The 13,484-nt window shown below is 39.0% G+C and overlaps 1 protein-coding gene across 7 annotated transcripts in view; it reads right to left on the bottom strand.

Moving 5' to 3' along the window:
* RAPGEF6 (Rap guanine nucleotide exchange factor 6) overlaps positions 1-13,484 on the bottom strand; it is a 266,914-nt gene that overhangs the window by 157,818 nt on the left and 95,612 nt on the right. For all 7 annotated transcript variants that reach the window (XM_004384759.2, XM_023739016.1, XM_023739009.1 and 4 more), the window contains one exon: positions 2,581-2,724. In XM_004384759.2, the coding sequence (XP_004384816.1) occupies positions 2,581-2,724 (144 nt within the window). The remainder of the gene's footprint in view (positions 1-2,580; positions 2,725-13,484) is intronic.

Genomic DNA, 13,484 nt, shown 5'->3' with positions numbered 1-13,484 from the left:
TATCCAAGATGCTCATTGAACCCCACATAAGGTAGATCCCAAAAGAAAGTCACCAAGACATATTATAATCAAACTTGACAAAACCAAAGATAAAGAGAGAATTTTAAGAGCAGCTAGGGAGAAACAAAAAGTCTTCTACAAAGGACAGTCAATAAGAATAAGCTCGGACTACTAAGCAGAAACCATGCAGGGAAGAAGTCAATGGGATGACACGTATAAAGCCTTGAAGGAAAAAAACTGCCAGCCAGGAATTATATATCCAGCAAAACTGTCTCTCAAATATGATGGTGAAATTAGGGCATTTCCAGATAAAAAGAAGCTTAGGGAATCTGCAAAAACCAAACAAAAATTACAAGAAATACTAAAAGGAGTCCTCCGGTTAGAAAATCAGTAACATCAGATAACAACCCAAGACTATAACAACTAGACACAGCAACCAGGTATCAACCCAGATAGGGAATTCACAAAAATGAATCAAAGCTAAAACACTGAAAATAGGGAAAAAGAGATGCCAATATGTAAAAGATGACAACATTAGAACAAAATAGAGGGACTAAAAAATGTAGACTGATTTTTCATATGGAGAGGAAGTCAAGGCAATATGAAAAAATAAAAGACTGGTATAAACTCAGAAAAATAGGGGTAAATAGTAAGGTAACCACAAAGGAAACTAACATTCCTACACGTCAAAATAAAAAACAACAAAAATATAGACTCAGGAAATACAAGATCAACAACGATAAAAAGAAAATACATAAAGAAAAATGACTCAGCACAGAAAATTAAGTGGAACACAGAAACTGTCAACAACACACAAAAAAAGACATCAAAATGACAGCACTAAACTCATACCTATCAATAATTATGCTGAATGTAAATGGACTAAATGCACCACTAAAGAGACAGAGAGTGGCAGACTGGATAAAAAAACACAATCCATCTATATGCTGCCTACAAGAGACACACCTTAAAGACACAAAGTAAAATTCAAAGGATGGGAAAAGATATATCAAGCAAACAACACTCAAAAAAGAGCAGGAGTGGCAATACCAATCTCTGATAAAACTTATTCCAGTGCAAACAATTCCCTAAAAATCTTCCTTATTCCTAACAAGGAATAAGTAAATTTTTGTTTCTGACAACCAAAAGAACTAAATATGCCCTAGCAAAGTTTTTGCTGCACGTAATCTTTAAGTTCTTTCACTACTGACTTTTTCTCCTCTTGTTTAAATCTCCCCAATCTGATGTTACTGCTTTAAACCACAGCTTTGAACTGGTTTGAACCGGTGTAGTTACAGCCGATGAAGCAAAACAGGAACAGATAAGAAATTTACAATTTGGCAGATTTGGCATGGTACTTGGAACGGGAAAAATCATGGGTCAAAGCCTTGGAATGAGAGACTTGGAAGAGGCATAGTGAGCCCGTTCAGGAACCTCATGTGCCAGACTGGATTACTGGCAGGACTGTAGGAGTGTGACACACGTTCAAGGCAGCATGGTTGGCTGCCATATTTGAGTGGGGTATTGCTGCTTTGGACTGTGCTCAAAATCCGAGGGCAAGAGATTTGGCTGCTATGCAACACATACGCTGGCCTTGTTCTCTAAGAGGGAGATTAAACTTCTAGCAGGGCTTCAATCTGTAATTTTTCCCATTCTGGCTATCTTTCCGGTTCACCGTAACTTTACAAATCTGAGTCTGTTCCAGTGACGCTTCCTTACTTGGGAGATGCTGGATTTAAAAACTAAATCAAAATAATGAACTAATAATATAGGCTAACGGTAACTAATAATATAGGCTAATGACTGAACTGGGCAGAACTAGTTCAAAGCCCTATTTTAAACAAAAGAGATTTTACTATTTAAGCACATGCAAAGAAAAAATGAAAACTTCTCGACTAATTGTCTTTACATTTTGAGGGATCATGACTCCTTTGAAAGCAGATAACTACAGAACCTTTCTCCAGAAAAATGCACATGCGTTTATTCTTAGATAACCGTTTCTTGATTCAAATACTTTCAGCCTCAAAAGAAGTTATCAACAATTACAAAATTGAAGACTTCTGAAGAAATAGCTTATGTATCATCCAGTGTTACAAAGTTAATATTCTGTCTGTTCCATTTTGTGAAAACCTACCTTTAATGCTTGCTTATATCTCTACATTAACACACAGTATTTGTTCCACATTTCAAGTCAGAAATTATTTCTTTCATATATGCATCACAAAATATCAGAAAAAAAAGTCCCAACTAGTTTATTATTTAAATTATCAGGACTATAACCTATACTCCATTCAAGTAATAAAAAGCAGAAGAAAATTCATAAACATGTCTAAAAAGATTTGGTAACAACTTTTTTTTATTTTACACATTACTTAAGCAAAAACAAAACACCCACTGGCAAAAGTATTTCTAACCAATTCAGATAAGCAAAAGTATTTTAAAAAATTACATAGACATTCACCTGCCCCAAACACTTACATGTAGAATCCAAAGTATTGATATTGCCAAATATGTACGTAAATTAAAGATATTATATATAATAATTAAGGCAGATCATGAAATGTTCCTAAATATACTCACAGAGAGATAGCTGTTAATGTCCACATCATCAGTGATGGTTTGGCGCTCTCCTTTATAGTTAATTTTCCGAAACCTTCGTCTAGACTGTCTGGCAGGAATTTCTCTTTGTAGAATACTTTCTTCATTATCTTTGGAATTTTCCACCTGAAACACATGTTCACAGTCCTGACTAAATATCCAATTTTTCCATATTACTGACCATCTATGAAGTCTTAACAGGTTCATAAGGAAGCTTCATTTACTTCTTGTTAGCCTCAAGTAAACTGCTTATGAGTTTGAAAAGATTAAAGATGACATTATTATAAAGATCTGGAGACCACAATTTCCTTCCAGGAAATAGTCTCTCTTCCTCACATAAACGTATATCTTCTAAGTAAAATCACTTACCAGAAATGAGGGCAGTTAACTACACCTACACATTCAATAATTACAACTTTAAAGTTAGTCTAATTACAAATTGCCTGATTATATATATGTATTTTACTTAGCAATAATCATGGCTATGTTTTTAGTGAATCATTAAACGATAAAAGAAAAACACCATATGCATTATTCTTTGGTTTACATCTTAATGTATGACAACAGTTTCCAGTAAGGCTGACATTTTCTAAGAAAGAAGGAAACCAATAATTTATGAAGGGCTTACAATGAACAAGCATGCATATACAGTATACTGTTAGTTCACGCAACAGCCTTGCAAAGCAGGTATTAGTACTATTTCTACTTTATAGATGAACAAAGTAAAAATCAAAGAATATAAGTGACTAATCCAGTCTCACAACAATGACATTAATTAAAGGTGAGTTGGAAAACAGACCTATGCTATTGACACAGACCACACTAGCTGGCCAATTACAGATTAAACCATAATTTAAAAAATTAACTGTTTTTACAAAGGCATACTGGTATGTTTTAAAGTACACCTTAAAACTGAGCCCACATTCAATAAATACCAAATGATTAAGTTTTCTCCCATGACTACTGTTCTAATCTACCTGTTTTGTTTTGTTTTTTAAACTTAGTGGGAGTTAGTCTTTCTGAAGTGTAGGTCAACCTTTGGTCCATTTGCTACTTCACTGTTCTGTCTTTGTGGTTTTACTCAGTCTGCCTTTGCTTCCCACACAGACTTGCTGTGGGGTGGGGTGAGGATAGAGTGTTAGAGAGCATATGTTGGGAACTGGTGATTTCTCTCTTAATATTTATACTTATTTTGAAGTTGGGTATTCTCTATAATCAAGTTATGCTGTGAGCATGGTTTATGTGTAGATATCTTTTACTCTTCTTGTAGTTCTATACTGTCTTTGGAGAAAATATTAGGAGATGGGTAATTAAGAATGCACCATTGTTTTCAACTACCTAAAAACTAAATCAAAATAATGAACTAATAATACAGGCTAACAATAAATAATCTTATCATGGGGTGAGTGTTTCTAAGCATGCCCCAAAGTAAAAAGTAACAAGAGTGGGGAAAAAAACTTGATAGATTCAAATAAATATAAATCATAATCTATTGTGTGACACAAATACACTTTAAATATAAAGTTGAAAGAAAATGATAAAATTATAGCCTATTATAAGCAAAAGTGTTCTTGTACTTAGTAAAAACAAAAAAAGAAACTCTTATGAATAAATAAGAAAAGAAACAATCCAAGTAGAAAAATAGGCAGGGGATATTAATACGAAGAAACACAAACTCACAATAAAGCATATGAGAAGATGCACAACCTCATTACAAAAATTAAGTTAGAATAGGATATTTCCCTTAAACTGTGAAATTAAATGACTGGCATACCAGGTGATTGGGAAGGTGTTTGGTAACAGGTGATCACTATCACCGGTGGGGTTATTTAAATGTGCATAAATACGTGTGATGGTTAAGGTTTTGTGTCAAACTGGCTGAGCCAAGATTCTCAGTGGTTTGGTAGTTATGAATCATGTAGTTATTCTCCATTTTGTGATATAACGTAATCACCTCCATGACATGATCTCATGTGATCAGCCAATCAGTTGTAAGCAGAGCTTCCTCGAGGCTGTGGCCTGCATCCAATATATCTGGACGTTATGGAAAAACTCGCTGACTTTTGCTCACTCAGGATCCTGTACCTGGCCTACCATCGTCTGATCTCTGGTTCTTGGGACTGAAACAGTGGCCTGCTATACTGCCTGCCGATCTTTGGATCTGTCAGCCTACGCAGCCTGTGAGCCAGCAGCCTGCCATCTTACCTGCTAATCTTAGATTCTTCAGCCTCTGAAGCTATGCGAGTCAGGAGAAGCCTCCAGCCTGATGTCTGACCCATGGACTTGGGATTTGCCAGCTTCTACAACTGTGTGAGCCATTCCTTGAGATAAATCTCTTTGTCTCTCTACATATATATGTGTGTGTATCTATCTATCTACATCTCTCTCTCTCTAATATTTATACTATGCCAGAATATATACACATGCTTCACTGGTTTTGTGTCTCTAGAGAAACTAGTCTAAGACATTTGGTACCAAGAGTGGTTCTAGAGAAACAAAATTTTAAGGATGAGTCTTCTAAACTGATTCTCAAGTCTAGTCTTAAAGATGTTGATAACTCTGTTTCCAGTAGTAAAGAAGGCACTGCTAATCCATGTCATGAGGTAGCAATAGAAATACGCAAAATATCACCAACAACAGATTAAGTACTGACGACAGGAGAGGCTCTGAATGATCGCGCATTTGATACTTTTCTACAATTCTGTCAAATAAAGAAGTATAAGGAAGCTGGTTGGTTGGTCCTACTTTCACTAGACAAAGTGGTGAAAGAAAGAGATGAGTTCAGGGCTTCAGAATTACACCTTCAGCACCACATAAAAGACCTCAAAGTTTCCACTTATGCCTGGAAAGAAAGCCTTATTTCTCGTGGTAACAGAGCTGATATCGCCGAAAACAAAGCCCAGAGTCTTATCGTGAGAGTGGCTGAATTATGCCAACTGAACTCCTAACTTCAAATGGTGTCTGAAGTTAAAGTGAGGGCATTGACTGGGAAGAAACGGGATCCTGAAACTTGGGATGGTGACATATGGGCAGAAAATCAGAAAACTGGGGACAATGAGCCTCTAAATCCCAGTGAATCACTCCTGTCAACAGAACCAGCCTTCTCACTCTCATCTGAAGAGATTACTCTATCTTGTCTGCTAAGCCACCCTCCCCATAAAAGCATTAGTCCCTCCACCCTCATCTGATGAGATTAACTCAACTATGTCTGAAAAGCTATTGTTTGAGATATCGCCTAGGGCGGCACCTGAGTCACTGCCTGGGGCACAGCCTGAGGCAGATGCCTTACAAAACATTGCTGAATGTTCTCAGAACACATTACTACCACCCATTTTGCTTCTAGACCTATAACCAGACTTAAGTCTCAGCAAGTTCCAAAAGGTGATATACAAAGTGTGACCCAGGAGGAGGTATGCTACATTCCAAAAGAACTGCTTGACTTTTCTAATATGTATAGAAACCTGGGGAATATGTGTGGGAATGGCTATTAAGGATGTGGGATGATGGTGCAAGGAACATAAATATGGATCTGACTAAATTTATTGATATGGGCCCACTAAGCACAGATTCTTCAATGTTTCAGTCAGCCTGAGGGGTTAGGAAAGGATCCTAATAGTTTATTTGGTTGGTTCGCTGAAGCACAGATTACACAGTAGCCCACACTAAACCAAGGTGATGTTCCAGACATGCCTTGGTACACCGTAGAAGGTATCCAAAGGCTTAGGGAAATTGACATGTTAGAGTGGATTTATCAGGTTAGACCCACAAACTCACACATGGAGTGCCCAGAGGACACACCTTTTATCACAACGAATTTGTGAGGAACAAATTTGTAAACGGAACCCCAGCATCACTGAAGACTGCCGATTACTATTTTATGTAAGTCAGATTTGACAGTGGGAACTGCTGTAACTCAAGTAAGACATCTAACTACGATGGGGCTAATTGGATCTCACGCTGGTAGGGGCCACGTGGCAACACTCAATTGATAAAGACAAGGTGGATGTGGTTATCATAATGGACAATGGAGTCGAGCAGTAATCAGAATAATCTGACTCACATGGACTTGGGGTGTTGGCTACTTGGTCATGGTGTCCCTAGGAGTGAAACAGATAGGAAATCTACCAAATGTTTACTTGACGTGTATAAGCAGAAGAATTCTCAGTCAAGTGAATGGAAGTTTAACTTGAATTGTCAGAAAAGTCACAGACCCTCAATCAGTTCCTGGACTTGAGCCAGTTTACAGACCAACAACTCCCTGAAGGGGAGGTTGGGTCCCCTTAAAGAAGGACCCCACTACACTGCCAAAAATTTATACTGTTTATCTTACTCCCAGTCTCCCCAAAGTGATCTATGGCCTTTTACGACAGTGTCTGTTCACTGGGGAAAGGGCAATAATTAGACTTCTGGGGGATTACTAGACAGTGTCTCTGAACTGACACTAATTCCAGGAGACCCAAAGTGTCACTGTGGCCCACCAATCAGAGTAGGGGCATATGGAGATCAGGTTATTAATGGAATCTTAGCTCAGGTTTGTCTCACAGTGGGTCTAGTAGGTCCCCAAACCCACCCTGTAGTGATTTCCTCAGTTTAAGAATGCATAATTGGAATAGATATATTCAGCAACTGGAAGAACCCCTACACTGGATTCCTGCCAAGTGGAGTAAGGGCTATTATGGTAGAAAAAGCTAAGTGGAAGCCATTAGACCTGCCCCTACCTAGGAAAATAGTATACCAAAAGCAATACTGATTTCCTGGAGAAAATGCAGAGATTACGCAATCATCAAGGACTTGAAGGACACAGGGGTGGTGATTTCCACCACATTCCTGTTCAACTTGCCTATCTGGCCTGTGCAAAAAAAATGATGGATCTTACAGAATGACAGTGGATTTTCATAAACTTAACCAGGTGGTGACTTCAATTGCAGCTGCTGTTTCACACGCAGTTTCACTGCTTGAGCAAACACATCTCCTAGCAGCCGGTATGTAGCTACTGATCTGGCCAATGCCTTTTACTTGATTACAGTTTTGAAGGAGCACCAGAAGCAGTCATCTTCAGCTGGCAAGGTCAGCAATACACCTTCACTGTCCTACCTCAGAAGTATATCATCTCTTCAGCCCTATGTCATAATTTAGTCTGCAGAGACTCTGATTGCCTTTCCCTTCCACAAGACGTCACAGTGGTTCATTACATTGATGACATTTGGCTGACTGGACCTAGTAAGGAAGTATCAATGACTCTGGACTTACTGGTAAAACGTTTATGTGCTAAAACAAAAAGCCAACCATGCTGCCACCGAGATAATTCTGACTCATAGCAACCCTACGGGAAAAAGTAGATCTGCCCCACAGGGTTTCCAAGGAGCAGCTGGTGGATTCAAACTGCTGACCTTCTGGTTAGCAGCTGAGCTCTTAACCACTGCACCACCAGGGCTCCATTTGTGTGCTAGAGAGTGGGAATTAATCTTAACAAAAATTCAGGCATCTTTCTCCTCAGTGAAATTTCTAGGAGTCCAGTGGTGTGGGGTATGTCGAGAGATTCCTTCTAAATGTTAGACAAGCTATTGCATCTGGTTCCTCCCACAAATGAAAAGGAAGCACAACGCATGATGGGCCTATTTGTATTTTGGAGGCAACTTATCCCTCATATGGTATGCTACTCCGGCCTATTTATCAAGTGATTTAAAAAGCTGCTAGTTTTGAGTTGGACCCAGAACAAGAGAAGGCTCTGCAACAGGTTCAGGCTGCCATGCAAGCTGCACTGCCACTTGGGCCATATGATCCAGCTAATCCAATGGTACCTGAAGTTTCAGTGGCAGGCACAGATGCTGTTTGGAGTCTTTGGCAGGCCCCTACTGGTGAATCACAGCATAGACCTTAGGATTTTGAAGCAAAGTCCTGCCATCCTCTGTAGGTAACTATTCTCTTTGAGAAACAGCTTTTGGCTTCCTACTGGACCTTAGTAGAGACTGAATGGTTAACCATGGGCCACCAAGTCACCATGTGGCCTGAGCTGCTGATCTTGAACTTGGCGTTGCCTGATCCACAGAGCCATAAAGTTGGATGTGCACAGCAGCACTCCATCATTAAATAGAAGTGGTATATTTGAGACTGAGCCTGAGCAGGACCTGAAGGCACAAGTAATTTGCATGAGGAAATGGCCCAAATGCCCACGGTCTCCACTCCTGTCACAATACCTGCCCTCTCCCAGTCTGCACCTATGGCCTCACGGGGAGTTCCTTATGATCAGTTGACCGAGGAAGAGAAAAACTCATGCCTGGTTTACAGATGGTTCTGCAGGATATGCAGGCATCACTCAAAAGTGGACAGCCACAGCACTACAGCCCCTTTCTGGGACCTCCTTGAAGGACAGTGGTGAAGGGAAATCCTCCCAATTGGCAGAACTTTGAGCAGTACACCTGGTTGTTCACTTTGTTTGGAAGGAGAAATGGCCAGATGTGTGACTGTATATTCATTTATGGGCTGTGGCCAATGGTTTGGCTAGATGGTCATGGACTTAGAAGAAATATGATTGGAAAATTGCAAACAAGGAGGTATGGGGAAGAGGTATGTGAATAGTCTTCTCTAAGTGGGCCAAAGAAGTAAAGATATTCGTGTCTCATGTGAATGCTCACCAAAGGGTGACTTTGGCAGAGGAGGATTTTAACAATCAAGTGGCTAGGATGACACGTTCTGTGGAAACCAGTCATCCTCTTTCCCCAGCCACTCCTGTCACTGCTCAATGGGCTCATGAACAAAGTGGCCATGGGGGTTAAGCACGGGCTCAGCAACATCGACTTCCACTCACCAAGGCCGACTTGGCTACAGCCACTGCTGAATGCCCAATCTGCCAGCAGCAGAGACCACACTGAGTCCTCAATATGGCACTATTCCTTGAGGTGATCAGCCAGTAACCTGGTGGCAAGTTGATTACATTGGACCATTTCCATCACGGAAAGAGCAGCGTTTTGTCCTTACTGGAATAGACACTTACTCTGGATATGGATTTGTCTTCCCTGCATGCAATGCTTCTGCCAAAACTACTGTGGACTTACAGAATGCCTTATCCACCATCATGGTATCCCATACAACATCGCCTCAGATGAAAAGACTCACTTCACAGCAAATGAAGTGCGGCAATAGGCCCATGCTCATGGAATTCACGGGTCTCACAATGTTCCTGATAATTCTGAAGCAGCTGGCTAGATAGAACGATGGAATGGCCTTCTAAAGACACAATTATAGCGCCAGTTAGGGGGCAAGACCTTTCAGGATTGGGGCAATGTTCTCCAGGAGATTGTATATGCTCTAAACCAGCATCTGATATATGGTGCTGTTACTCTCATAGCCAAGATTCATGGGTTCAGGAATCAAGGGGTGGAAATGGGAGTGGCATCACTCACTATTATCCCTAGTGATTCACTTGCAAAATTTCTGTTTCCTGTCCCAGTGACCCTATGCTGTGTGGGTCTAGAGATCTTAGTTCCAAAGGGAAGAATGTTCCCACCAGGAGACACAACACTGATTCCAATGAACTGCAAGTTAAGAATGCCACCCAGTCACTTCGGGCTCCTCATGCCTCTGGGTAAACAGGCAAAGAAAGGAGTTTTTGTATTGGCTGGTGTGATTTATTCTGATTACCAAGGGGAAATAAAATTGACATTACATAATGGAGGTAAAGAAGAGTATGTCTGGAACACAGGAAATCCCTTAGGACATCTCTTAGTACTACCATGCCCTGTGGTAAGTCAATGGAAAACTACAGCAACCCAATTCCAACATAACTACTACTGTCACAGACCCTCCAGGAATGAAGGTTTGGTTTACTCTACCAGGCAAAGAACCATGAACAACTAAGGTACTTGTTGAGGGCAAAGGGAATACGGAATGGGTGGTGTAAGGTAATTCTAAATAGCAGTTATGACCACATGACCAGTTGCAGAAATGAGGACTGTAATTGTTATGAGTTATTCCTTCCTTGTATGTGCATATCACATATTTTTGTTTTCTTCACTTACAAAACATAAGATGTAAATGGGACTATTGTGTTTTCGGTTGTACATATGTTAGTTCTATCATGTTAGGTGCAGGCGTGACTTCATAACTGCCTTTATTTCGAGACAGTGTATGGTTTAAGGAGATGTACTAGTGCCAAGTTGGGAAGGAGTGGACTGTGATGGTTACAGTTGTGTGTCAACTTGGCCAGGCCATGATTCCCAGTCATTTGGCAGTTATGTAATGATGCAGTTAACCTCCATTTTGTGATATAATGCAATCACCTCCATCATGTGATCTGATGCGATCAGCCAATTAGTTGAAAGGGGCATTGCCTTGGGGGGGTGGCCTACATCCAATATATCTGGACGTTATGGCAAAGCTCACTGGCTTTTGCTGGCTCTGGATTCTGCATCCAGCTCATCATCATCTGACCTCTAGTTCTTTGAACTTGAGCCAGCGTCCTGCTGTACTGCCTGCCGATCTTGGGATTCATCAGCCTCCATAGTCTGTGAGCCAGGGGAAGCTTCCAGTCTGACACACGACTCACAGACTTGGGACTTACCAGCCTCTACAACTGCATGAGCCATTTCCTTGAGATAAACCTCTACGTATATCTATTATATATATGCTTCACTGGTTTTGCTTCTGTAGAGAAGCCAGCATAAGACAACATGCATGAACAAAACCATTTAACAGAATCCACCAAAATAGTAAACATGTACCTCTAAATGTATATATACTTGGACCAAGCATTTCCATGAATTCTGAAAAGTTTCATCCCAAAAATAGAGGCAACAAAGATTTGTACTGGTACATAACTGTTCACTACATTTTTCTATCACAAAATATGTATGTAATAATGGTAAAAAACTGAAAAATCAAGATCTGTCAAATATAATGGAATAACATGACAACAAAACCCTTCAGGATTTTCAAAAATATAAATCTTGGAATTATTTTAAATTGTTTCTCCTATAACTCAGAAAGCATCTGAAACTATGCTGACTGTCAAGAAAATGCAGATTTGGAATTTTCAAATTACCAACCATAAATACATTTGATATAACTTTTTATGACTTTTTATTTTATACATTCACACACACCCATGCATATTTTTCTGAAACATTTGAGAATAAAATGGAGATAAAGTACTTCTGAACCCCTAAATATGTCAACTTTGTCTTACATAACCACTGTACAGTTATCAAAATCAGGAGATTCAATATTATCTAATCTACAATCCATATTCAATTTTCATCAATTGTACCAATAATGTCATTTATACTTATGCTCCCCCACCCCATTCCAGGACTTAATACAAGATCAAGCCTATATTAGTTTTTATTCTTTTTTCTCCTGTAAACTAAAACAGTTCATTAGCCTTTCTGTGTGTTTCTCGACAACGGAATATTTAAAGAATAAATTTGTAGAATGCGCTTCAACTTGGTTTTCCTGATATTTTCTAATGATTAGATTCAGTTTACACATTTCTGGAAAGCATATATCACAGAGGAGGTTATCTGTTCTTCTCAATGCTTCATATCAGGAGAAGTATAGTATCAATTAGTGCCCATATTGGTGGTGGCAGCATTGATAATCAAGCTACAGTGGTATCTGCTATATTTTCCCATGGGAAATTTGGTAATTTTTGCTTTGTAAATAATTTGTAGGGAAATAGACTCTGAGTCTATAAATACCTTGCTCCTTATCAAGCGTCAGCCCTCAAATTTCAGCATTCATTAATGACTTTCTAACTTAATCATTCCTTCAATATTAATAATTAGTTGGCATTCTACTATCAAGAAGAACTTCCCTTTCTACCTCATTAATTCATTCATTCCTATCAGTATGATTTATGAATTCTTAAATTATTCACTAGGTTACTACCAATTACTATGAATTTTTATTTTAATCCTCAAATTGCCCCAGATTTGGCCAATGGTAGTGCCTTCAATCTGGTTCCTGTGTCCTTTTGATAAGTCCCTATAATTCTCTTAATACTTTGTAATTTATGGGGTGGGTGATGGAAATACCTTATATCCTGACAGAAGGGTATATTACAATATCTATGCATTTGTAAAATCTCATCAACAAGACGAAAAGGCAGGAAGGGACAGGAACTGGACAAATGGACACAAGGAACCCAGGGTGAAAAGGGGGAGCATGCTGTCACATTGTGGGGATTGTAACCAATGTCACAAAACAGTATGTGTATAAATTTTTGAATGAGAAATTAACTTGAGCTGTAAACCTTCACCTAAAGCACAATAAATTTTTTTTGTAAAAAAATCGCATCAAACCACACACTTAGAATGTGTATTTTTGTATGCAAAATTTACCTAAAAGCAAGCAAACAAACAAAAACACCTGGGAAAACTGAATTCTAGCTAGTAGTACTTTTTAAAAATGTTATGGGTAAGCAGTTCTTAAACTACCTTATGTGTAAGTAAGTATACTGACAACAGTGGAAGTCAAATTTCTCATTGTTAGATAAAAGAGGTACAAATAAGTACAGGGACAAAGCTTGAATAAACTCTGAGTTTTTAACAAATACAGATACAGAGCTATAAAGAAATACAGACACGTGTGTATAAGCGTGTTTCTATACACATGCTCAAACACACAGACATATATTTTCTCTGTTCACTGAGAGGCCCTAGAAGCAACAAGATACTGGCAGCAGTGAACACAACTGGCATCCAAGAAACCGTCTTAGTTTCTAAATACTATTCTGCACTAAAAGGCAGACTTCAGGTCTGGAACAGGGAAAGATGAGCCTGTCACATTTCGTATTCAAAGTGATTTTATGGTTTTTCCTTTTCTTCCTTCTTACGTAAAAATGTTAATAATGTATCTATGTATATAACACACTGCTATCAAGTTGATTC

This window comes from Trichechus manatus, unplaced genomic scaffold (genome assembly GCF_000243295.1).
Source record: "Trichechus manatus latirostris isolate Lorelei unplaced genomic scaffold, TriManLat1.0 scaffold00127, whole genome shotgun sequence".
Lineage (NCBI taxonomy): Eukaryota > Metazoa > Chordata > Mammalia > Sirenia > Trichechidae > Trichechus > Trichechus manatus.
Note: the sequence above shows the minus strand (reverse complement) of the source record. Positions and strands in the feature narration are given on the sequence as shown.